This window comes from Scophthalmus maximus, chromosome 7 (genome assembly GCF_022379125.1).
Source record: "Scophthalmus maximus strain ysfricsl-2021 chromosome 7, ASM2237912v1, whole genome shotgun sequence".
Taxonomy (NCBI): Eukaryota; Metazoa; Chordata; class Actinopteri; order Pleuronectiformes; family Scophthalmidae; genus Scophthalmus; species Scophthalmus maximus.
In genome coordinates, this window is record NC_061521.1 from 15,840,708 (window position 1) to 15,868,243 (window position 27,536).

The 27,536-nt window shown below is 44.7% G+C and overlaps 1 protein-coding gene across 2 annotated transcripts; it reads right to left on the reverse strand.

The window, feature by feature from the left end:
- Nucleotides 1–208: 208 nt before the first annotated feature.
- iqsec3b (IQ motif and Sec7 domain ArfGEF 3b) lies at nucleotides 209–27,416 on the reverse strand. 2 transcript variants are annotated; one of them, XM_035641706.2, is made up of 15 exons: nucleotides 26,382–27,415; nucleotides 21,195–21,269; nucleotides 17,491–17,608; nucleotides 16,486–16,887; nucleotides 15,398–16,122; nucleotides 14,405–14,566; nucleotides 13,005–13,127; nucleotides 8,306–8,472; nucleotides 6,611–6,750; nucleotides 6,341–6,472; nucleotides 6,088–6,187; nucleotides 5,084–5,242; nucleotides 4,888–4,980; nucleotides 4,132–4,178; nucleotides 209–3,117 (listed from the first exon to the last, which is right to left on the reverse strand). In XM_035641706.2, the coding sequence occupies exons 1-15, from the start codon at nucleotides 26,900–26,902 to the stop codon at nucleotides 2,698–2,700; spliced, it is 3,384 nt and encodes a 1,127-aa protein (XP_035497599.2). In that variant the 5' UTR covers nucleotides 26,903–27,415; the 3' UTR covers nucleotides 209–2,697. The 2 variants fall into 2 exon arrangements, with proteins under 2 accessions (XP_035497599.2, XP_035497601.2); XM_035641708.2 differs by having other exon boundaries at nucleotides 2,913–3,100; nucleotides 26,382–27,416.
- Nucleotides 27,417–27,536: the final 120 nt, after the last annotated feature.

Consider the following 27,536-nt stretch of genomic DNA (forward strand, 5'->3'; position numbering starts at 1 on the left):
TCTCGTCCTCTAATGAATGGGCTCAGACCCGGTGTGCCGGGTTACAACGATGTGGGCTGATTTACCATAAGCTCCTTCATTTCACTGGCGCCCTTGCACACCTGGTGCCGATTCATTTCTTTAGAGGGGCCGGCAGAGCTCCAGACATTGTGGAGACGACGTTGACATCAAAAGCGGTCAAGGATCATCAAAGACACAGGCGGTCAACGACGGAGAGTAAAAACTACTTTATTCTTTCAGTCTCTTCAAACAGATTTTTTTTTAGAAATATTCCATTAGTAAACATGTTGATCTTTAAGAAATATCCTTTTTTCTTCTTCTTTTTTTAAGAAACATTGTGAGGGTGCAAAGATTAATGACGGTGCTCCACAGTGAGGATGCAGATTGGTGCGTCTCCATGACAACCACAGAGAAGCAGGGGGCTGGGGATACGGGGGTTGGGCAGAGAGGAGGGGGGGAAGTGGAGCGAGTGAAAAAAAATCCGACATTAATCAACCCAACATGCCCTGACAATAATGATACCAACATATAATTGAATTCCTCCCTTGTACTGTAAATGAAAAATTAAAAAATAATTAAATAATTATAAACATCATGCTGTATAGAACAAGTGAGTCAGAGTTTACAGTAAATAAAGTGGGGATGCTGACTTGAGAAATCAAGCAGTTTCTAAGGTGACTCTTAAGATAGATTCGTTGTTGCTTTGGCAGCTATGTGCATGTTGGTGTGTGTGTGTGTGTGTGTGTGTGTGTGTGTGTGTGTGTGTGTGTGTGTGTGTGTGTGTGTGTGTGTGTGTGTGTGTGTGTGTGTGTGTGTGTGTGTGTGTGTGTGTGTGTGTGTGTGTGTGTGTGTGTGTGTGTGTGTGTGTGTGAGAGAGAGACACGTGGTTTACTGTACGTATTCACCAATACAGCATAGCCCTTTACACACCTTAACAGGTGACAGCCATCTCCTAATAATCCTGTTATGATTTGACATGGTAATTTACTGACGAATGTAGATCTGTAATAATATATCTGTGTTACCATGGTAACTGGAGTGTGTTCTATAAAAGCTGCCTATTTCCCATCTCTCGTAGCAGTAGGATGTAGGACACCCTCGTGAAAATAAACGTGAATAATGATAATAACTATAATAATTATAATATCCTTTTTTTTCTTTTAAACTAGATCTCTGTACAAATACATACGCAGATACACACACTGGGCAAACCAATCACTTATTTTCAGAATAAATCTATATTATCTATATACAATATATCCAATATATTCTGTGGTGCAAAAGGTACAAGAGGTGTGTGGTGTGTCTCAGTCGGATGATTCGTGATCTGCTGTACAAGCTCAAAAACATGCCAGATGACACTTCAAATAATTATTCCATGGACATCTTCAGTTTTCCCCCTGATTTAACATTCAGCAAAGGAATGCATCGAGGCTTATGTAACGTTTTCAGTGTGCGAGGGAAAATAAAATTCGAGCGGGTGATGTTTTTATTAGTGTGTCCTCGGTCTACCCTGTGTGGAGCGATATTTATCCATTTTTAAACTAAAGCTAAGAGTTTTTCTGGGCATAGACATTGCCTCAATCCGAAGGTAACAGCAATATTCACACAAGGTAACTCGTTAGAGGAGTACATGTACAGGAGGAGAGAGGCATCTGCCTGTTTAACCTTGTTCTGGCTGAATTACAAGCCCAGCTCCCTGATGCCCATGATTAAGCAGCCTGAGCTCACAGTACACAATCGTTCAGCTCTCAGCTCGACTCGGAGGTGCAGCTTTTACATGTTACAGTACAGCACATCCCTTCCTGAGCTCTGTGAGAGCCAAACACCACTGAATCGGGGCAGTCACACACTATTGTGAAGATATCTGGTTTAGAAAAAACACATAACAATGAAGCACAAACAATATGATTGTCATCTGAATGTGGTTTTAGGTTAGTACAGTGAGTAACAACATCCGTGCTTACCCTACCATACTAAACATGACGGGGAAGAGATGTTGGAGAACTCACACTCACTGATTCTCTGTTCCCTACAAAATACTAAGGAAACAAATACGTGGACACTCAGTTTTTTTTCCCTCACATTATGCAGAGATGAGGTGGAAAACAATCGTTACAGTGTGGAGAAGCTTTATTAGCTGGGCTGTAATGATTCCTCACTGTGAGTGTGGTATCTGAGACTACTGTACCTAGCAAAGAGGTGTGAACTTAACGTCGATACCTTGGAAGAAAACAAAACCCCAAACGTTTTGTCCGTTACGTTTAAAGCCGCTCCATGTCCTTTCATCGCCCCTTCGGCCACACAGTCATAGCTCACAGACAGCCTGTTGTACAGGTGACATTTAAAAAATGCAAAGTCACAAACCCCCTCAAGAGTGTGAAATCTAGACAGACAACACCAGTCAGCTACCGGGTGACATGTTGAAGACAGAGAATTGGCATCAGAGCCACAACACTGCTCAGTCAAGAGTGTGATTGGATTCCCGTTGGTTTCCTTTTCCTTCTTCCCTTTGTGCGACTCACACAGTATATTCCTCACTTTATTTAATTTTTTGCAATGCTTTCATTATACCATTCAAAGTAGTGCTCCAGCGTGTGTGTGTGTGTGTGTGTGTGTGTGTGTGTGTGTGTGTGTGTGTGTGTGTGTGTGTGAGGGTAATGTCTTCCCTCCAGGGTTCGTAGAGTAACTCAGGACTCAGACAATGCTGCGTGAGCCGCTGGAGTTGCGCCTGCGCATGAGAGGCAGGGTGTGGTGTAGGGGCATGGGTGAGTCAGGGGGACAGAACTGGTGGGGGTGGTTGTAAGGTGGAGGCGGAGGCGGCAGGGGGGGCTGAGGGCCATCCCCTTCTCTGACGTGCACAGGTGTGGACAGGGCCGACTGGATGAGCTGATGGGTGGCCGGGCCTTGGCTCAGGAAGGCCTCCATCCGCCCTCGCCCGCTCTGGTCCACGACGATCACCTTGACAATCTGCTGGCACTGGATGAGTGTTTCTGGGCGGAGCTCCCCGGGCTGGACGGGGCTGAGCAGGGCAGGTGGTGCAGCCAGGGCCAGAGTCGAGGACTCAATGCTGGGCTGGCTCAGTTGATAGGTCTGCAGCCTGTTGTGAATTGACACCTAGTTTAGAGACAGTCAGAGAACGCATGAGGAGTTACCAGCCTGAACGCAGCCTCTACGCAGCCCTCTGGTGTGTTACGCACATGGGCATGCAGGCATGCAGGTAGGTATGCAGAGCGAGCGCATGCAAAACATACACACTCTCTTTCTTTTTGGCTCAATCATGTTTATTACATGATTTACAATTTCTCTCAATAGAATCTTTACCCACACTCACACACACACCAGCCCAGAAAGATAACGGGGTTGCGGGGTAAGACGAGGTTTAGGTCAGAGGTCATGGCGGGAACGTTTTTGGATTGAATTATTGTCTGGGTGTGTGTGTGTGTGTGTGTGTGTGTGAATATGGTCATTGAGTGGGAGAATGAGAAGCTAACAGATGAAGGTGAATGTCAGGAGAGGAGAGAAGTGACACCGAGGGCTTGGTGTCTCCCTAACACAATAATCTACAACTCTTAGGGACTGAGTGAGAGGAAAGATAGAAAGGAGAGAAACGGGCAAAGGAGTATAACGGAGAGAAACGAGAGAGGGGGAGAACAGCTTCTATCTCTCTGTTTTAGTTAAAGGAAGGACCCACCCACGCACACTCGACAGACTGTTTATGGTATCAAGCTCATCTGGCTTTGTGGATGGTATTCTAGGAGCCAGCCGGGCTTACGGTGGCTTGCTAGAGCTTATACAGTCAGGCTGGCGAACAGCAGCTGATGAAAGAAGGGATGTTGTGTAGTGAGTAGTGTGGCTGCTGATCCACTCATGATGCACAGAGAGGGGCTGTTTGCAGTGCCGCTACGGCAGCCTCCTCTCAGCGGCCCTCGTATCCCTGGCTGTATGGAGGGGATGTGCCTCCGGCGGCGCTCTTTTAAAGCAAAGCATGAAGCAGACTTTTTCTTTTTTTCGGATGAGGCACGGTCCCTGTCGAACTGCACACACGCACGCACGCATACAAAAGCACACCCACAAAGCTGAATAGTCAGATACTTACCTGAGGGAGACATGAGTAGCTTTGGCACTCACCTCTACTGTGTTGTTGTTGCCGGGTTTATCGTACAGATCCTGTTGGCCTGTGGGAGAGACAGCTCTATTTGTAAGTCAACAGGCAGATTTTTTTCGGCTTCAGTATTCAGAGAGCGTCGAAAAAGTCACGAGTCGCTCTCCACACTGGGAAAATGCTTATTTGCAGAGTTCGATGTGAGATCTCCAGTTTGCACTGAGATTACAGTACGACGCTTCCACCAACTGCCGGCTAACTTAACATTTAGGAAAGAGGGGGGGAAACAGCAATCCTTGCTCTGTCCAAAGCTTTGCACTTGGCAACAAGACTCCAGGAAGTGACTGCAGCACATCACCCTCTGTGAAACCAGTGGTAGCTTCATATTTACTGCACAGACATAAAAGTGGTATCAATCTTCTCAGCTGACTGCAAGAAAGCAAGAGCATCCCAAATTTAAACTTCAAAAGCAGAGTTTGCATTATAAGGTGAAAGAATACGTATAACGGCGACTTTTAAATATCACACACTCCGACTCACTGGTTTAACCCGAACACAAAAAGGTCAAAATGACTTGACGAAGTTACACTGTTGAACTACTCCCTTCTCCCACTGACCACGGTCCGATTTCCTTTTCTTATTTTCTCTTTCAGTGCGGTGTTTTTTTTCATGCGCCTCTCTTCCATGAAGTTGTCCTATTTTCTACCTTCCCCGGAGTAATATTGTTGTGAGTAATGTATGCTGCGTTGTGCATTTCATGCAGCGCAAGCACAAACCAGCACCTGAGGGAGAGCCGTGTCCTATGAGCGTGTCCACTTGCCCACCGTTGGTGTGTATGCCGTGTGGCATGATGCCCTGTTGCCTCTCCAACTCCCCTACAACAACGAAAAGAGACATTGCAACCAGCCATATACAGTGCATTACATTTCTGTTTGCTTTTTGCCTGTGTGTTAAGCGCGTGTGTCCGTCTTTCCTTACACTGGATGTGAATCTGCTCCATCTCGTTGACCTCGGCGATAGCCTCTCGGAGCTCCTCGGCAAACTTCCTGAGCTCCTCTCCACTCGGGGAGCAGAAGCTCACCAGCTGTTTCTTCTCTGAGGTAAACGGGCTCAGCATGGTGACGCCATGGGCGTAGTCTGGGGAGAAACCCCCAACAAAGTGAGAGAGAGAGAGCTTTCACCATGGCTTTTATTCTAAAAAAAACATTCTAAAACATCTTTCAAATCTGTGTTGTAGTCTTTACTTAAGTTCCTGCTAAGAATACTATGATGATCCTACAATTTTTAATTTTTCCGAGCCATCATGAGCCATGTTTCAAACCCGTCCAACAATTTGGTTTATGATCAAACACTTGCAAAACTAATGACATTCCCATCAGTCTCAGCTTTTGTGTGGAATTTGTAGATTCATCAGCTAAACAACTGTCAAATGTAATTCCATTAACCAGTTCAGTTGTGAGCCAATTAATCACAAACTGCCCCGTTAACTCATACTTTTTGAAGTCAGTCTCTCAGAGTCTTATTTATGGGGACTTATTATAGGCTCAACTAACATTTGAAAATAGGATTTTTGTATTTTCTTACAGATGTGATTGTTTAAATGTTTTATAAAGTATGATCTGAGATCTCAGATTGAATATTCTTGTTAGACACCAGACAAAAAGTAGTCTCACGGTTCAGAAAAGCTCTATTCCATATGGGTCCTTATGTTTGCATTTGTTTATACTTTGATTATATGGTGCCTTTTGCAGATTGAATCACAGAAAACATTAGCACAGTAGAATTATATTTTTTAAAGTAATTATAAAATCTGTAAAATAAGGAGTGTAAGTTGACAGTGATTAGTTGATTATGTTTTACTGGTGACCCCTTGGCAGCCTGGACTTGACGGATGACTATGCTGTTGATGGCTCAACATTTTCCAGGCCAGGTTTGATTTGAACTGAGAGAAACAACTGCTGCAGAGTAAAGTAGCATCTTACATTCATTGCTGAAGAGGTGAAACTGCATTCCCAGAAGACCCATAGCTTTGCAGAAGGTGTATGAGGCTGAGCTTTTTTTCTTGGGACACAGTTTGAGGATCTGCAGTCGACACAGGACAAAAAACATCGCTGAATTAACATTCCCTGTATCTGATGATGATCATTCATTTTATTTTATGATGGGAGTTTGTGCTTTCAGGTGCATATTTAGAGCACCGTAGTGAGTCAGATCATTTCAGCCGAGTAGCGTTACCAGCAGCAGGTCATTGAAGAGGAAGACCTCTCTCTGAAGCTGGGACAGTTTCTGCTTGTGAGGCTTGTTGGCATCAGGCACCTCAAACAGGCGGCAGCAGCACACCAGACGTCTGTGGGGCACGGCGAGGATCTATGGAGGCGAGGTTAAAGAGATGGAGATGACAGAGGACAGACTGCTGCAGAAGAACACAGGGCAGCAGCGGAAGGAGACAGCACAACAGGTACAGACAATCTGAGGGATTTACACACAAACAAAAATATTACTCACAGTTTTCAGGCCCAGGATGGACTGCTCCACACGACTCACATAGGTGACATGGTCTTCATTGGAGCGGAGCTCTCTCTGTTGAATCCTCTCATAGATGCCTGCCACCATCTCTCTGGGGATGTCTGCTCCGTCATCCACACCTGAGGGCACAAGGGCCCGTATAATGTGGGCGTATCAAAAATAAGAACTGTGCCCGGCGGAGATGAGCTAGTTGTGAAATGATGTGTTGTGTGGCGAGTGGTTTTGCGTATTTGTGTTTTTGTGCATTGTGCACAAACCTGGCCTCATTTTTAATGTCGTTTTGCACAGAAGTGCCTGCACAGGCAGTGGCACAGAAGAAGCAGGCTGGCAAACATGGATGTAAATGATACATTATTTAAAATACTCAAAAAAAAATCCTTTTTGCAGATGTTTTCTGAAAAGGGAATGATTGTCAGACCTCAAGGACGCACAAAAGGCATTTTTGTGAGTAAAACTGAAAGGAAACATATCAGTTTTTGTAGTTCCAAGAAATTACACAGAAGAGACTTGAATGTGTATGACACAATAAATATACTGTAACTAACAGTTGAAAAACGCCATCACCAAAAAGAAGATATGGACAGGTTTTCGAGGCTAGTGGGACAGAATCTGCATTGTGCTATTCCATTAATATCAAAGTCAATACTTCAAACACAGACGGCTCCTTTATCTGGAAATTAAAGATATTGACTTGAAAGTCATGATATCCTCATTTGACACATTTTGGAGTTTGTCCATCGACATTACACACAGATGTTGATTGTGAATGAAATCATTTCATTGTACAAATGGGTTTGCAGCCCTGAATCCGAGAATGTGCTCTAATCCCAGTGTGTGTGCGCGGCCATTGAGTCCCGGCAGTTGTTCTGTTATAACTTCCAATCGTCGCTCCAGTCTGACACTGCTGTACAGCTCAAATAGAAACCTGTGCAGCTCACAAATGTCAGTTGAGCAATATTATATGAAGAAAAAAAAACTGAGAAAGAGAAATCTTGTTCTATGGTGGATTTTTCCATTAGCTGAATGTAAAAATAATAATGGTTCAACTGGAGACAGCGATGCTGAGTGTTCAGGAGAATCAAGGAGCTCAGTGCAGGTGATGAGATGTTTCTGGAAAACCCACACTCATATCATCACATCTAACACTAAGTGAGCCTCAATTAAATGGCTCCACGCCATGGTCTTTGGAGCAGAGCTTAGAATCAAAGATGTCTGGATTATCTTCCTTCGCGGTTGATGGGGTTAGTGATGGGTTAGTGAGCGGAGGCAAGCAACCGCCGCCTCTTTGAGTAATTTACCCCAGTTCAAGAGGCTGTCACTCAAAGACTGATAGTGAGATTAAAATGAGGTTGATAAGAGTGTGCTTGTCGTAAAAACCTTTACTTCCCTGCCCCCTGCTCTCTTTTTCCTCTTCCCCATCACTCTTTCTGACACATCTCTCCATCACGCAAGGCCTTGAGATCTGCAGTACATTTTTCAAGCTGTGCATGTGTGGTCACTGTATATAACCAAAGTTCAAACTCATAAACCACTTGCTGTATAAATGCAAAAACACATCTGCAGGTCATGATACCAGCTCTGTCCACTGCGACAACTCACACTCCCTGCGTTGATACATACTGTACATACAGCCTCTATGTAAGAAAACACTCCTCGCTCGATGGACACACTCACCTCTTAGGTTGCGTATGAAGTCATCGAGGCCCATTTTGCGCTGAGGCTTGATGTTGGGGGAGTACATGTCAGTGTTGAGGAGGACCACAGCAAAGGCAAGGATGAAGATTGTGTCCGGGTTGTGAAACTGCTGTACGACATCAGGGTTGCACATGCAGTACCTCTGGCTGTGGACAAAAAAACAGGACAGCAGAGCTGTATCACACGAGTTTGGTGCGTAACGTTTCTTAAACCGTCAACACTGGTTCTCTGGATTCTAGTCCTTGTGCCACATTTAAAGGCACTTGTGTTTGCCCGTTCCAAATGTACTTGTTGGAATGTGTGGCGTTGCTATGAAAGACTGGCCTGATGCAGGTAATGGGTTCTATTTATAAACAAAAAGCAAAGGGGTTGTGGTGGTGGGTGTGGGTGTGTTGCCAGGGACCCGAGGAAGCGAAGAGTCGTATCTTACATGAGCGTCTCTTGAGAAAATGGTAAAAATAGACCTTGAGCCAACCGACAGAGGGTTCAGTGACACCAAAACTGTGACATTTTTGTAGTTGTTGTTGTGCCCAACAACATCCCCAATTCCCCAAATTCTCTCCCAGCCCTCAACAGTGCTGAGTTAGAAGAAAGAGTTGCGATTTGCGGGGGTTCATTTAGGCACAAATGCATAATTAATAGAGAACGGTACAAATTGTTAAAGTTGCAAAGATGAGACAGAGAGAACGGTCTTTAGAAAGTTGCTTGGTCCAAATGTGATCAAGGAGCAATCATGCTGAATCTAAAGCTGATAAATATCTTACCATACAAGCTGCACTTTTTCTCAATCTGACTGACTGACTCAGGGACTGACTCATTGCAACTTCTCCCAAGATATGAGGAGCCGTCACTCTCTCATAAACGAGACTGGCAGGACAGTGGACACATTTGACTGCCCTCGGTAAGGCAGCGCTGCCCGCAGTCTGATTTGGAATCGGAGATGTTGCATTTGGACTTGCTTTTCTCCCGTCGCTGCCCACAGGCTTCACAGACTCTCCCGTTCCAACCCTCCTTCTCCCACAGCTCCCTCCCCGTCCTTCTCACTGTCACTTACACTTACACAGTGGGCCATTTCAGCGACGGGAGGCTTTTATCTCTACAGCCAGGCAGGATGCAGACATGGAGAGGGCTGGTGTGCTACAGAGGACTGTGTACTTGTCAGAGCATATGCAAGCGAGAGGCCACATCTGAGACCGACGCACCTAAAAAGCCTTTTCCCAGACCCCGCACAAGATCTAACGCCAGAGGACCCATTGGCTATCAGTCGACTGCAGCCCAGTTCAGATGGAATGCCTTTGTTTGAGGAAGAATAGATGCTGCTCAGCGCAAACACCCCTGCAAATATAATGTGCACAAGCACATACATAAACACACGCAGACACATGGAGGAACAAATCAGCATCCTGACGTGTCAACTTGATGTAATACTGTCGCACTTTCGTCTGTATGTGTGTGTGTGTGTGTGTGTGTGTGTGTGTATGCAAATGGACATGTTCATCGATGTGTAAGCACATATGTGTGCATATTTATACAGTCAGTGAGCAAACAGTTGAGTGAATAAATAAATTATTTTGTGTGTGTGTGTGTGTGCGAGCTTCATTCACACATTTTCGACCGCGGCTCTCTGTCTTATGTAACCAGTTTATTTTAACACTAGTTCCCGATCTCTATCTTCAAATCTGCATATGAAAGTTGCATGTCAGCTGGCACAAAAAACACTTTGTTTAAAAGAAGTACTCACGCCAAGTGCACGACACGCTTCTAACAGATGACATAACAACTATTACGTCACGGACATGGCGTCGGATGTCTGGCTGTGCCTATGAAGCTCACTCTTGTCTGACTTACACTGAGTACAGTTCAAGCTACAGAGAGTGTGGTGGTTGATGATAAATTTGTAATCTGAACCCAGGGGCTCTAGACATATGATTTGACTGATATGTGATTAACTGATGATTAACTGATTGGCCCTCAAATCAGAGACAGAGGTTGAAAGTGTCATGACTTCTCCCTTTCTCCTCTTCTCTCACCACTTCTTGCTTGGAGTAAGATCCCCCCGGTTGTAGTCTATATGACACCAACAGTGACAATAAAAATGATCCATCCAACAAGCATTGCCCATGAATCCACAGCCATTCAAAATACACCAATAAATAATTCTTGCCCTGAGTGACATTATTATGACGATGGCCGCTGGGTTTATTGTAAGTAAACCACACCTATGCAGCCCAAAAAAAAAGTATTCAAGAAATCCACGATTAACCTTTGTCATGTCATATATGCTCAGGTGTTTTAGGATTTAAAAACGAGAAACTACATGATTGTGACCCCTTTTTGTTAGTCACTAGAGGGCATTGATGTGCTCTACACGACTTTTGATCAAGATTTAAATATTTCAACAACTACAAATATTGATGCCCCCCTCAGGATGAATGTAATATCTTTGGTAATCCTTTGATTTCTCATCTAGGGTCATCTTCAGGTCAAAATTATAATTGTTCAATACTTTCCCCCCCAAAAAAAATCTTACAAATGTTAGCACGCTAACTTGCAAAACTAATAGTGAACATTGTGAATGTTGACTGCTAAATATCATCATGATAGCATTGTCATTGCATTGTCATTGTGAGCATGGTAGCATGCTGACACTAGCGTTAGACTCTAACGGCCAATGCAGCGTCTTTGTCTTTGGTATTTACAGACACTGGTCCTTGTCTGCCATATTGGACCGGGACAGACTGCAGTTGATTTTGATAAAAATTACCATAACGTTTACTTTTCTCATCCAATTTCAATTATTATTTCCCGTTCAGAACCCATTTTGCTTGAACAGAAAATGCACTTGCGCCCATCTGAGTGCCCATGGGCACATTGGTCTTAAAATAAGGTGTGATCATACGCATTGTTGGTGCAATGCTTTCTTGCGACAGTGTGAAGCGGTTGCTTTGACCAACAAAGAACTGGTCTGAAATCAGTGGAGCAATATTTCACTGCTATTTGTACTTAGCATGATCAAGATAATGATATGTACCTTAACAGGCAGGTGCGAAAAAAACACTGCATGTTAAAATGAACAATCCACCATTATAATTGCAATGTGCCAAGGTGCAAGGTTTTTTCCCCCACTGTTAAACTAACAAAAAGTGGATTAGGACATGCCTTAAATGCACTTGCACCATGAGATTTAGACCATGCGCTTAGATCGTTAAAATAGAGCCCTCGGTCCTTACGGTTTAAGTCTTGGTGGGTATGACTGAATGACAATGAGTTTTGGGCCGAGTGCCACAGGCAGGGTAGGGAAAGAGGAAAGTGCTGAAAGGAAAACCGGCCAATGGTTGGGGTTGGTCTTTTCATGGGATTTGCTGAAGACAAACATTGAGCGACAGCACCAGCTTTGTCCTTTAAGAAGAAATTTTGTTCACCAGCTTCAGGAGTCCAAAAAGCCAAGAAAGGGTAAGCCCAGACAAAACAAAGTTTAGATACTGTGGGTGCAGGAAGGTGCAGCTAACAAGCAACACGTTCGAATGGCGTATACCCTAACATTAAATTATACTAGAGATTTCATATGATGGAAAAGGACATCTTGGTTAGTGAGTTCAAAGGAACAGTGGCTCAAGTCATGTCCTTCTAGTCCCATTGTTGGTATTCCTGAGGGAAAGTGCAGCACATCAGCCGAGGCCAACCAATTACTCTGAAACAGAAAACAATGATCACAGTTTTATTGCTTTTTTTTTGTCCTGGGGGTAAAATTTGGATATTACCAGGACATTTCAAGGAGAGTTCCAGCCAAGGGATAAGGTACCAATTTGCTGATCTTATTTGTCTGGTCACTGCTATCAGTTTTTGCCTCAAAGAAGGCAAACAGCATCATAAAACCCTTTTTTGTCCCGGTAGAGGCAAAGCTAGACAGTTCACTCAAAGCCATAAATAGAGTGTGCAAACTACAGAAGGTCTCTCAAGGTCCTTTTAGGTATCTAAATGAGTCTTCCTCAGCAGATTTGCTCTTACGCTTTAGTGACTGGAGTGTTAATGAGCAGAGAACAACTCAGACTCAAACCGCGTGATTACCAAACATGCACTTTTACATATTCATTTATGATTCAAGAAAGAAATGGACGCCGTTCACCGCATACTGTACAAACTGTCAGCCGGTTGAGAAAGTTGTGAAGTAGAGCATCTATTTTTGTCCAAATGAAATGCACGGTGATTGCCTGCAGCTCAGATCTCGTGTTATGATTGGCTGACAATCAAACACACGGCTGAGTTTAGTCAAAGGTTACAGGCAATCAGTGTAATTTGTTAATGAAACGGGGCTTTGGTCTCATCAGAGCCTGTCGCAGTGAGCTACCAGAACCAGTTAAACACTCTGTCTATACAGTCGGCCTATTAGTATGCCATTCTGGATATGTCTGCTACCCCAAGGCTGAGAGGTGAGATCAGAAAAGTCTATTAAGCCGATTTTTTTTATCACTAAATATGTGAGCTTGGTTATGTCTCTTTGTTTTTTCTGTTTTGCATAGGTGGCCACAGGCAAAAGGTTTATTCATTTTAAAAAGTGCCCCTACCAGCCTTGCTCATTCATGTGATGGACTGTCACTGTGTTGAATTGTATGGAAAAAAGAGAAGCCAGAGCCTGTGAGTCAGCGAGGCCTGGTTGTGAGCGAGTTGACAGTCTCACCTAAAGGCTTCGATGAGTCTCTCCACTTTCTGTGCTTCTCCCTGAACACGGACGTGAGCCTGGAACTTTCTCAGGGCTTCATCGAGCTCCATGCCCGAGAAATCCATCTCATCCACGACACAACTGTGTTGAGACAGACAGTGAGACAGAGAAGAGAAATTAGAGAGAGTGAAAGGAGAGCGGGATTGGCTTCAGTTGTGGTGCGTCACTGTAATGTGAAAATGTGTGTGTGTGTGTGCGTGCATGTGTGTGTTTGTGTGTGCAACAAAATATGACTATTTCAAGTGCTGATGGCGAGTGCTCTTATAGTCATACTTCCTTTAGAGAACCACTGACCTGAAAGATGCACATAGAGACACAATACACACACACACACACACACATACACATACACACACAAACACACATTCATTAAAACGCACACGCACACACACAAACACAAATATCAATGGAGAAGAAAGGGTCTGATGACAGGGGGACATAAGAGGGGAGGGATGAGAGTGTGAAATAATGACATGCAAAGAGCGAGGGGGCAAGAGAGAGGTACATGAAGAAGAAGAGTACACACAAGGTAGTGTGAGCGTACTGTATGTTTACGTGCATGTGCGTCTGTGTGAGAGAAAGTGTGTGTGTGTGTGTGTGTGTGTGTGTGTGTGTGTGTGTGTGTGCGCAGTGACCTATTTCTACAGTCTCTGCAACAACCTCAGCAAAAAGCCTCCCTATCCTGGATCTCTGTCTACACTGGTTGGGTGCAAAGAGAGTGAGCGTGGAAGCATTAAGTAAAAGCTTGTTTTCATGGATGTGTTGCAATGTCAACTCTTATTGCATTTTGTTGTAGTAAAGAGCAACAAACAAAAAAGGGAGGTTGACAGCTCATTCTTGACTTTACGATGTTGACTTTAAAGTAAGTATGGATGTGTGATATGGTCAAAAGTGCCGGTACAAATACTTAATGGACCTGGAGGGAAGATTGTGATAACAAATCCAGGGGGTCATTTAGTTCAGTAGCAAGAGTTTCTTTCTTTGTAAGTAATCTAATCAGCAATTATAAAAAATGTTGATGAGTCCTTGTTGAAGGTTCTACAATCAATCAATGTTACTAAAGGGACTAGAGGGATTGCTTATAGACAGAGAGACTGTCATGCTGGAGGAGGATTTGTTACCGCCTGGTCACTCAAACATTGCTTCTAATAAAGAAGAATTCCTCCAAATGTACACCTGATTCATGAAGACAGTTTAGAAGATCTAAATATATTCAGTAAGAGATTCAAAGGGTTTTGAATTCAAAGAGTGGATTCAGTGTGGGACTTAGATTGAATGAAAATGCTATCGCAACTCGAATTCTCAAATATGTCTGTGTGATGTATGTATGTCGGCATTTATAGATGATAAGGACTCACTCAAGGACATCTCGATTGAATTGCAGCTTGCTGTTCCCCAAGAACTCTCCAATCATCTGTCGGCTCAGGCCCTTTCTCTGCAGCAGGAAATGAGCCACTCCAATAGCCGTGTCCGGGACGAAACCACGCGTGATCAGGAAGTGGATGCCTCTTTCTGGGTTCCTGCCCCCAGATAGCCAACAGCAAAAGCAGATAGTGTTAGAGTTCGCAGGGTGTGTGCGATGTTTTTTGTGCGTTCAAGAAGATAAGTGTGGCTGCCTGAGTGAGAAAGAAAATGCGTTACACAAAAGAGGAATGGTGCTTTAATGTGTGTGTGTGTGTGTGTGTGTGTGAATGTGTGTGTGTGTGTGTGTGTGTGTGTGGGTGTGTGTGTGTGTGTGTGTGTGTGTGTGTGTGTGCATGTGTTTGTGTGTGTGTGTGTGTGTGTGCATGTGTTTGTGTGTGCGTATGTATGTGTGTGTGTGCGTGTGTGTGTGTCTGTGTGTGTGAGGAAGAGCAACACAATGAGAAAAGAGAAAAGAGGGAAAAGAAGAGTGCATTCATGCACAAAAGCTGTTAGCTCTGGACTCCTGGATCCGATCCACTGTCACTGATGCATATGAGTTAATTTAATTTAATTTGTATTAACTAATAATAAGTGCAGGCCAACCGTGGACTCTATTTTTAGGCACTGAGAGGCTCTCAAATTGTTCATGACCTCCTCGACTGCCTAGTTTCTTCAACCGCATTCTCCCTCTTTTCTATTCACGAGATCACAAGATGGCACTGAAAAGGCAGCTCCTCCCAACAATCAGAGACACTAATGAGTAGCTGATTAGAGCAATTTGCCTGTCTGTTGAAGATTTGTTAGACACAACAGTAATAAGTGTACTTTGAGCCCTGAGCCAGAGGGTGCAGAAAAGTGCAGAAGTATTTTTGCAGTTTTCTTTGTGCAAGAGAAAGAGAGAGAGAGGGTGTGTGAGTGTGTATGTGTGTGTGTGAGTTCCCACTCACACATTGAAGAGGTTGAGTCCAATACGATAGAGGCGTTTGCGGTGTGTGTCTGTGGACAGGGTTGGCGAGCGGCAAGAGGCTGGATCCTGGCAGCGGTCCCTGGGCAGAGAGACGACCAGTGCCTGCAGGGCCTCAGGGCTCGGCCCCCCGGGGACCTGTTGAGGATGAGTGTAGTGGTACTGCTGGTACTGGGTGTAAATCTGTGCAGGCTGCTGGTTGGACTGGGTTGAGGTGGAGATGGAGGTGGAAGTAGAGGTAGAAGTGGAGGTGGACCCCAGTCTGTCCGAGCCGCTCTGCCCCTCCACCCCTCCTCCTCCCAGGGTTGGCACTGTGGAGCCCCTCCTCGATCCTGGATCAACCATTTCCAGCTCCTCACTGGGAGGAGGGGCTGGAAACTCTGGCTCCTCTACAGACTGGCCATCTCCTCCCCCAGCCATTCCGCTCACAGAGGCCTTTCTGCTGCCCGGCCCTCCCCCACCTGTGTTGCCCAGTGAGGTTGTGGTTGTGGTGGTGGCGGAGGAGATGGTGTAGGAGCTATTGCTGTCAATGTGAACAGTGACATCTCTGAAGGCCATGAGCAACGAGCTGGCACTACGAGGCAGACATGCACTCTCAGCAGCAGCACGAAGAGCCCCGGGGTCCATTAGTAGCCCCTTCCCCTCTCCACTCTCTGATAAGCTCCAGCCACGAAGGGCGTCATCGATTGACTGGGCCAAAGAGTGCAGCTGCAAATAAGACAATGGGAAAAACAATTCATTACCACAGATTTAATCAGATTCATGACTGGAAATTGTGCTTCTTCCAACGGGTGGCAAGTGGCACAGAGATGGTGGCTGGCTACTGAGCAGAAGGTGGCATTTGGAGAGTCCAATCCTTTTAGTTTATTTAAGGCCAGGTCAACCTACCACAAAGTCTGAAGAATTATTACAATCTATCATGAGGGCGATAAGAGCGCCTCTACAAAATCTCAACTGTTGTAAAGATACTTCAGACTGGAATAAAAGACCAAACATGTAAAATCTTCTTTTTTCCTGCACCATTCTATATCCATATGCAGAGGAGACATTTCATGAAATGAGAACACTCACTTGATCAGAGAAGCAGTCCTCTAGCTGTGTGAGTGTCGGACCAGGCGTTTGAGGTGCGGCTGTGGTCGGGGCAGGACTGGGAGCAGCTGCTGGGGCAGACGCAGGAGACGGGGGCAGAGACGTGGAGCGACACGGTGGAGGAGGGGGAGTTTTGGAGCGCAGAGGTATTTGTCCCCCTCCTGGATGCAGACTGTAACTGTGTCTCTGGGCTGCATTCCGGGCCCGGCCTGATGGGCTGGGGTGGCGCAGGGAGATCCGACGAGGCAACTTGCTCTCCGAAAGCGAGTTACGGATCTTCTGGAAGTTTCTACTAAGCTGATACTGACGGAAGGCGGTCTGGATACGACGGGCAGCCCTCCTTGCTATTAGATGGCCTCCATACTTCTGCTCCAGCTCTTCTATCTGGAGAGCGGAAATCGAGTGAAGGGGTGAGTTTAACTATAAAACATTTTTTTACAAGGCTCTGAAACATACTGAAGACAAAGCACATTAGCCACTGAAAAAAAAATATTTGAATAATCCACCAACCGGGTGGGGGTTATAGTATTAGAGCCACAGTAAACCTAATCTATCACCATTCAACTACTAATAGTGTCTTACGGACAATGGGAAGGAGGATGGATGGACTGGGTTAAGAGTCCTGTTGAGAAAATGAATAGAAAAAGTAAAACAGGATCAGCAAAAGAAGTGGCAACAGCCGACCCTTCAGCAGTTTGCTATGAGAAATAAGGGCATCTCCAGCCGCCAGGAGCAGTTATTAGCTGTTACCATGACAACCAAGCATCTTTTTTGTTCATGTCCCTGTGGCAGCGGAGTCACTGGTGCTCATGTCAACAGAGACGGAAATAGATATGAATGGAAATCTTTTTTGTCAGGCAAGACACAATGTCAAATGATAATCCATCACGCACCCACACCACCTCCTCAGACTTGAACAGGTGGAGGAATCAGCATTCCGTCCGACCACGTGCACTGTGGGCCCACACACATGTATAAAGGACATACCTGTTTGTTTTTATTCTCCAGGGTGATCTCATATTCACTGGGTCCCTCCCTCTTGGTCCCCTCCACTTCCTGTCCACTACTGGAGGATGGTCCGTCCTCCAGGCTCAGCATCTGTCCACTAACACGGAGATAAGAACCGACCGAGAGCAATCAGTCATCTCCACTGACCTTCAAAAGACTGCCATTATCTCAGTGGCAGGTCATCAACCATGTACAGTGTGAGGAGGTTCACGAGGGAAGCAGCTGGTGGAAAGTGATGTGGTGCTGTGCTGGCTCGGGGCGAGGATGACTGTGTTTATGTGTCCAGTACCATTTGGCCAAATATTGGGGCTCCACTGCTGGTGGCAGGGCTGAAAATCTGCACGTGACCAGGATGAAAATACAAGTTGACTTGACAGACTGTGTCCACGCATTTACTACTTCCCACACCTCAAAATGTTCCCTTTTTTCCCTATTTTCCATTAAAAAAAATTAAAATTAAAATCACAATTTCTCAGAATCAGAAACTGATTTTGATCAAAAATATCCACTATCATCAAAACACAAACATTTGAGCATGGAGAGTCCTGAGATGTAGAGCTAAGGTGTGTAGATCAGGGAAAAGTCTGAAACATATACTGTGAATATTGTTGTGTGAAGCAGAATTATTATTATTTTCTACCTGGGTGATCAGTCTGCAACCCTTTCATTCATCCTGCTACATCTTGCAACTGGAGTCCAGAAGCCAAGGTTAGAAACCACTGAGCTCATCTCTTTATCAAGTTTAAGACAAGTGTGAATGATATGGCAACTATAGTTTATCATCTATGAATCGATTGGTTCATATCAAAGAGGTCTTTGTTAGGCGTGATCAGTCTCACACCGCAGACACAACAAGCTTTAAATATACTAACAAACACACTCAATCACTCGAGTGGTTGCAATCTGCATAATCAGGAAACAATCCGCTCCCAGACTGAAGCAATCAGAGAGCCTGAGAACACACTCTCATACTGTGGACTTTGCACAATCCATAAGGATGTAGGACACACTGCAGTAGGTGGCAAAGAGAAAGTGATTTTGGACAAAACCTGCTGCACTCCTGTGTGGTCATTTGGCTCACCGAACTTTGTCCCACCAGATGTTTTGCTGCCTGGAAATTAGTTCTAATGTTGTGCATGAAACTCATAAGAGCAGATGTTTCCATGGCAATGACATCATTTGGATTTCAGTGGCAATTGTGATGAAAAGTATAACTGTCTGAGTCTGCTTCATTGAAACAAAAATTACTATTTTTCATGTCCCGCTGCTCGGATTACAGTATAAGAGGATGATAAGTCTGTTGCGTTATATAAGAGTTAAAAACACTTTGAGCAATGCAAGACAATAATAGACGGACTATCATATGCATAAAAGTAGAGGAATAACCAAATCTGAGTCCTCAGAAATTCAATAAACAATTATTTCAGTAATAAAGCAGAAGCTGGAAGCAAAAAAAACCCAGAAATATATTTAAGCCTGAATCTGACTCAGTATCAGTTGCCCGTGGAGGACACTGTCTCCCAGCGCCCCACCCTCCCTTTATAATCCCAGGTCCTGTCTACGAAAGGAACACTGTTCTTTTACACAGCCACATCTAAATTCTGTTGAAACCTTTTAAAAACATGTAAGTTTTACAAAAGCAAATTATTGCCATGACGAAGCAGAAAGTGTCCTTTTACTGTATATCCAAGGTTCACATTTTGGCAGAACCTAAGATTACTTTATCATTGTAAAATTGTGAAAAGAAAAAAAAGAAGTGGACCACTTCTCCAGCATCTAGGGAGAGAACACTGACATTCAGCTCCCTTTCTTCAGCCAAATAAATCCCAGAGGTTTTTTCTGGTATATGCATATAGCGGTATGATCACGGCCTGAGTGGTTTCATAATGGTGTGCAATTATGAGTGAGTTTGTGTATGTGTGTGCATGATGGTTTGTGCTTCTACAGTCTTTCCTCCACCCAGATAATGCTTACTCCAATCATTTTTTACACGATGGGGACTAAACAGGACTGGGGAGGATAAAAAGCCTGCTCATGGTTAAATAATGAGTGCATCACTAAAGTTCTTCTTTGTTTCCTCTGATTGCTGTGAAAGCAACTATTCTCCGTCCCTTGCCACAAGTCGGGGGAAGTGCCAGAGAAGCTCGGCCATATCTTTAAATGAGATGAAGCTGGAGATAATAGGGAGACAATGAAAATGGAGTGGAACCAGAGGAAAAAGCTGAGATAGAAACAGAGAGGGGAATTAGGAAGAATGTAGTGAGAGTGTGTTGGTGTGTGCATGCTGGAGGCTGACTCTATCAGGAACTCTATTAAAACACTGCCATAACCCAGCGCTGCATCAGAATACATTAGAGTACATTAGAATACATTAGAGGATTTAAAAGCAAGAGTTGAGGTATTAATGCATCTGGACAGCAAAAGCCTCTTTAATAATATGGGCGCTATACACTCCCTCTCTCGCGCGCCATTTGTAATACACATGCTCACATACCAAACACACCGAGCACACACTCCTACTCCGCCTGCATGCGTGACGTCATGATGAGCGAGAAATTTATATCTGTCAAGTTGCATCTCTCAAGGTCCCATAGAGACTCGGCCAGGTGAGAAACGCACACACACAAAGAATGAGGAGAGAAGAGACATGGCACGTTATGGGCTCGAGGCGGATCTCATGACATCTCCGGGGCAGTTTGATTCAGGCGATGACAGTGGTGCAGGTTTGCAGCCACATGCAGGAACACACAACTTCATATGAAGATGATAATGAGCGGTGGTGTTACACGGCTCCTCTACATCCCATCATCTCAGCTGGCTGTCCAATGCCGCTGTGCCATTAGCCCAGCCAACTGGGACTATGTGGGTGTAGTATAGCTAAGACATCAGATCAGAGAGATGAGAGAGAGAGAGTCCAGACAGACAGATGGTGATACTAATAAAAAAAAAAGAATGACAGACAGACTTTATAGTCAAGGATGATGAGGATAGAAAAACACAGTCTTACAACAGACAGATGAATAATAAGTAGAGATGCATACAGGAATAAGGGGAAAGTATAGGGGAAAAAAAGGGGGGAATGACATTAAAGAAGATAACGAGAGAGAAAGACATGACCAGGTAGGACTTGACTTAGAAACAGAGTGCAGAGGGTTAAAAGATGGTGGGATATTCTGCAGGATGGATGGCAAATAGTTATCAGAGATTATGAGAAACATGACAAAATCAGCTTTTCAATGTTGAAAACAAAGCCCTGCTCATTCAAACAACCCTGATTGAAATATTCATTCACAAGCCCCCATGCACACACACACACACACACACACACACACACGCACACACACACATTGAAAAAAAGTATGAGCAATCTCACACAACAGACAGCCCTGCCCACACTGAAACAGATGGCAAAAGTTGCTACAGTAGATTCTCAAAGTCAACTCTTCTCTTTTCTGGTTACTATGGTAGTGATAACCGTTGCATCAGTGCTGGGTTGCCAAGGGCACTTTTTATAGTGGCAGTCTTACATAAAAGCCTGTGTACGGACACGACTCGGTCAGATGAAACACACACGCGCAAACGATGCGTACATATAGAGGGAGGACAGATTTCATTGGCTGAGGGAACACATTATTAAATGTGAAAATATTAGCGTACGTGATTGCTAGTTGAGTCTGTCTTACCCAGATGAGCCGGTGGTGTCCGCCTCCGGATGTTCAGGGGCGGGGCAGCAAAACTGATGCAGCACAATCTCACTCCTGTCGAAGGGAAGACAAGGGAGGAGGAGAGGTGAGCAAAGGAGGGGTAGATAGAGGAGGCGGGCAGAATTGGAAAGACGCATGTCATTATTATTGGCTGTGGCTAGCTGTCTGCCTTTTTTTTTTTCCACATTCCTCCTTGGGCTCGTTCTTAGTCCGACATTCCAAAAGATCCTGAAGAGACTCTCATTAGACTCCTTTGGATTATTTACATGGGTTCTTTTTACAATTTGGCACTGGTCCCGGGGTAAATAATACCCCATGTAGGTCAATTCAAGGCTGAAGAAGCTTAGAATATGTGTGAGCATTTTTATTCGTGTGACCCGATGCTTGTTTTTGCCTGCCTCTCTTCAATCAGATCAACGATGATTAAGCAGAATTCCCTAAACCCAATCTAGACAGATGGGAACTCCATCTCCGTTTCCTGCACTTTCTCTTCTCAAGTTCGCCTCTCATACATTTTACATTTACATCCATATTTTAGGGAATTTTTCTGGTGCTCTGATGTGGAGCAATTTAGTGAGGGAAGATAACAAAACGTTGAGCAAGAAGCATCAGATGTGCTCAGTTGTGCAGGGCAACTGTCAGGCCTTTCGGATGCTGGCCATCCTCCACTACCGAATACATAACATTTAGTATGATCGTCGTTGTCTGAGCAAAATTTTCTTAAAGGCATGGGTTTGAGTGCAGGTCACATTAGGTTCTAGCACAATGAGCTGAAAGCACTCAGCTGACAGTGAATTCCTTTGCCACGGTACAATGAGTCTTCTGACCTGGGAGCATATTGCTCGTGACACAGACCCACGGTGACAGGCGTTCAGAGTCAGCGCAAGACTCAGAGTGACAGTCCAGGCTTCTTTTCACAGCAACTTCCACGGACTTTAAAAGGACACAGATTTTTGTTCAGATGCCTCCAATCAACACTTTTCAGCACACTTTCTATTTTTATGAATAATACTCCTCCATCTCTTGTTACACTTACCCCACCGCTGACGACACACACACACTCGCAAAAACACATTGCACATACATGAATCATTTTTTTCTCCATTTAAGCAGCACTTGTGCCATAGTTTACAACCTCAGCGTTGGAGCTTTGAGAGTCCAGTGGTGGCCAAAGCACAGTACTGTACCAATGGCCTTTATGGACTTGAATTGTCTCTATATTTGGAATATTTTGCATTTTTCTTTAGAAACAGCAATCCTCTCAGTAGGCAATCAATTTCTGTTAACAAATCTCAAAATGAATTATGTTAATTCATATTCAATAGTCATTTGTAAGCATACAACTTTTGTGTTGTGCTTCTTTCCTCTGTATCAAAAAACAAACAAACAAACACACAAACTTACAAACAAACAGGGAAACGCATGCTTGTCAACCTACACGTATTATAGATTTTTAGAATACACAGATAGACTAAATGTCTTATAAACAATGAAACAATTATGTGTTTCCATCACCATACACATACAAAAAGATCAATTATGAGACAACTCTGACTCTTTTTCTTCATTTAAACTATTTGCTATTTGGAGAAAAAAAAACATTCATTATTTAAAAGATGATTTATCACTCTTCCAGTTGGAATATGTGCAAACCAATTTAAAACTCATAAATCTGTGCAGTACAAATGTGTAGGCGTCCAATGTCTGTGTGTTTTGTTTTGGATTTATTTCAACAACTTTATCAACACCCAGTTCACTAGAAATACAATACAATACAGTCATGTAATACAACAATATAGAATCTGTCAGACATCAAATAAAACTTCATCTTATTAGTGAAGCCACAAGCTGTAACAAGCAACCAAATGGAGAGCCAAACCAATAATTGATAGGAAACATCTTGAGGGAACAGTCCGTTTACATTATTTCTTGCCCCAAACCAAAGATCAGTAAGTAACTCGGCAAGAAAGCAAATAAGCGTATATTTCCCCAAATATCTAACTATTGGTTTAAAATGAGAAACAATATACTGTACGTCAAAATCTGTATGATTGAAATTTTTAAAAATGAAAAACTTTGCAAGGGTAAATACAAAATAATGTATTTTTTCAACATGAGATGTATAAAAAGGGGTCAGGGGAGATAAGACAATATATTTTGGCCAAAGTGGAAAAGCAATGAATTACAGATGTGAATTCCTGTACACCATCAGTATTAAAGCTGAATTTTTGTTGTGGGCCCAGTTCCGTTTGTTTTGGTCATGCAATGATGAAGGTTGTTTGGGTCCCTGCGTGTGCATGCACACACACACACACACACACAAACACACACACACAGCATGTCCATCCCTCTGTCTGTACAAGACACACACATAACGACTATCTGCCTCCAACAACGCTTACAACGAGAACAGGTGAATATTTTAACAGTACATGTCTCCTGCTGTCAGGCCATGTTCCCCCTCTCGCGGCCCCGTCCTCCATCAAACCATATCTCTGCTCGGTCCTGTTTTCGTACTTTTAAGCGCAGCGCTTTTCATCAGCCAGTATCCAGTGAGGAAAGTGGGGAGAAGGCGGAGTGTTTACGTGCAACACGATCAACTCCATACGCACTCAAAAATGTTGCCAGTGCATTGTGTTCACCCTCGACTGCGCCTCAGGATGCCAGGCCTGTCCCTGCGCTGTCCAACCTATTTGTCCGCCAGCAACCTAGATAAACTGAGGAGACAGCTACCCCAAATGCACCCTTTTTTTCCCCATTGCTCGCATCTTTTTCTGTCTCTCCCTGTACACCTGTCTCACTCTCTGTGTACCAACCCCCCTCCCATTCTCTCCTGGCCACTCTCTCTGTTTTTATTCCCAAGTCTCTCTATCTGCCTCCTTCCCTTTCACTGGTGCAATCCAATGTCAGCCTCCAGCTCCTTACTCTAGACACCTCCAAGGGCTCCATCAAAGACAACGACTGAGCTTGAATCACTCTCCTCCTCTTTCTATCTCTCTGCCTTTTTCTCTCTCCTGAGAATGGCTGATTACTGTTCGCTCCATGGGCTAAGTGGGGCAGATAGGAGGCTCAGCTGGAGAGAGAGAAATGAGCAGAGGAGAGGATCCTGCCCCCCCCCCCCCCCCCCCCCAACCCCCACCATAGGCAAATCCAAGTGCATTGGCAGTGCTGACAACATTGCAATGAACACAAACACACTCAAAGCCAACCCGAAGCAGACTACATGTCTTGTATATGTAAGGCAAAGGAAAACTGAGCTCTATATAGCGTAAGATACACACTCAGATAAATGTGTGAAAGACAGAGTGTATGCTTACAAATGCACCTACACAGACAAATGCGCAAAAACACAGAAACACGTTGACACACACTTGTCACGCAAGTCACTGACAACAGGAATAGCAGAGGGCAGATCTGATCTCCAGGATGGGATGCAGCAGGCAATGACAGTGAGATGAATCCTTTAAAAATGCAAGTGAAAGCCTCCCCTCACCTTCACCTGTATGACCCGGCAGAAGCAAAAGTAGAAATTAGGTGTTAAGCTACTGGTCTTGTCCAGATGGACATGAAATCGATGAGGACATTGGGATGTAAGGTTGCCTTCAAGGACACACAGCAGCAACTGCAGGAGCAGGAAGGGCATTTAAAAAAACAACAACACTAGCCCACTCTGCTGCATGATCAACTAGTGGATGGCTCTGCCCTTTTCTGCCTCCAGCTTTTATAACAACGATTCCTTAATTGTAATTTCTTCGTCACAAGTAAAACCAATTTAAATTAGAAACCAGTGGCGTTCACTGATTCCTGTCAAAGACTAACAAATAGTTGCTGCAGGGTAAGCTCTCCAAGGAGCACACCCACAATTCAGGTTCCTGGCAAAAATACAGAGGAGAGCAACAGGGCACTGTGCAAATGAACACCCCAAGAGCAGGACAGGTAAGGTAAGGTGAGGCAGGTGAATCATGTGCTGTAGATTTTATATCAACAACTGTTTTTTTGTTTAAAAACCCACTCTGCCCCACTCAACTCCTCCTCTGCTCAGCATTGCTCCCCTCACTGGAGGTGGAGTCCCAGAGAGACCAATCAGGACTCCTGCTGAGATACAACTTATGAACAGCGTACACACACACACACACACACACAAGCAGAGAGCGAGAGAGAGAGACAGAGAGAGAGAGAGAGAGAGAGAGAGAGAGAGAGAGAGAGAGAGAGAGAACACAAAACAAGAGAGAAAGATGGTTTTCTCTCTTTAAGTGATGTTATGATGTATGACTATGAGGCCCTGGTGCCAAGCAGGGTGTCTATGTCTCTGTGTATGACTGTGTGCACGTGTGTCTCATCTTACACCGTAACATCAGAGGCCCAGAGGCCCCCTGAGAGTTCCCAGCTCCCATGCTGTAAATAATAGAAAAACCAGCAGCCCGATGATGAGACACCATGTTTCATCATCGGGCTGCTGCACGTGAAGCTGCTCCTGTCTGCAGTTGACATTGACCACTGTGCTTTGTGTATTTCCAGCGCACACACACACACACACACACACACACACACACACACACATCCGCATATAGGCCTACAGCTGTTTGTTATGTAATGATCCAGTAATCGTGATCCAGCTTCTCATTTAAATAATCCACCTCTTCCACTTCTGGCACAGTGCTCAAGCCGACAAACACAGCTGAAAATTGGAAATTTGCAAGCGCCTCCTCCATTACTTAAATGCTGCTCAAGGTGCAGGACAAATATGACCATGCACATCCTTAATTATACAGTTTTAGACAAATGCCACACAAAGGATTCAATACATGCCAACCACGGTAGGAAATATATTTAAGGTATAGGGTCGATTCAGTCAGCTGTGCAACATCATAGGAGGTTTCAGAGATTTATAAAAGCAATAGCAACCAATTTCAGGACACACACACACACACACACACACACCGTGTTACTGAGTCATGTCTCCATTACTTTAAAGGACATTACATTGACTTACATTACCATAACTACTACTTGCCTAACCCTAACCTTTATCCTAACCTTAAAATGAGTCTTCGCCTTAAAATGATTTGCATTGTGGGGACTTTTTTTTTTGTCCCCATGAGGAAGACAGAAATAGACAGGTACCTCACAACATGAGCAATAATAAACCATAAAACCCCTACTCACTCGGATTTCCTCGGCAGGGTCAGAGATCTAGAGAGGGTTGTAGGGGTCATCTGAACCAAAGAGCGGCAGCCGGAGAAACTTCCTCCGTTTCCTGGGTCACTCTCAACCGGAGAAACCGTGGACGGATCGGCCGGCACCAGCTGCATGTCCCCCGGGTCCATAGATTGTGCAGGCGAAGGCTGGACCTCCGAAGTGGCATCGACCTGCGCTAGCGCATGTTCTGGCGGAGACCCCGCGCCAGTCTTGAGCTGTGTGCCCTGCGGGTGGTGGTGGTGTTGGTGGAGGCAGCCGGGGTCGGGGTGATGATGGTGATGGAAGTGAGGGTAAGGATGCTGCTGCTGTACCCTGACGTCCCTCAGGTGCCTGTTCTCGCCGATGAGCTCGTCCACCTTCCGGTCCAGCTCCTCTATCCGTGCGCGCTGGGTCTGGATGAGACTCTGCTGGTTCTGGACGATGGTGGTGAGCTCCCGCAGGTACAGAATCGCCTGCACCGGGTTTTCTAGTAGGCTGGAGCTCATCATATTCAATGCAAGAGGAGGGAAGAGACGGAGAGAAAAAAAAAAAAGAAGAAGTCGGAGCTACGAATGGAGGATAGCGGGGGTGCAAAAAAAAAATTAAAAAAAATCAGTGAGTGCAGATTAGAAGGGGAGCTGTCCTTCCGCTCTCCTCGCGTTGATTCAGCTCAGCTGTGGAAGAGGCTGCACCGACCGAGGTCTCCTCCGCTTCTTCAACGCTCCCTCTCCCTCCCTCCCTCCCTCCCTCTCTTTCTCTCTCACCCCCACTGCGCCGAGTGGTGCTGATGAGAGGAGCCAGATCCAGATGTGACATACGGGAGGAGGAGGGGGGAGGAGAGGTGCTGGAGCTGAAGGACAGTTTCGTCATTACGCACAGGCAGGCACCAGAAAACTCCAGAGTTAGCGCGCGCCCTATAGGCGGTAGAGGGAACGATTCAGCCTCTGGATCGCCCCTGTGCACGGTTTACTGTAGAAATAATCATAAACAAACAACAGCTGACAAAACAGTGGTCAGAAAGATACATGTTCTGGAGCTTTTGTTGGTATATGGCAGATGGAGCTTTAGCTACAATTCAAATACGAAAGGGCAACTCTTGTGGTGAGAATCTGTTGTCAACTGTTGAGGGCTAAATGCCAAAAA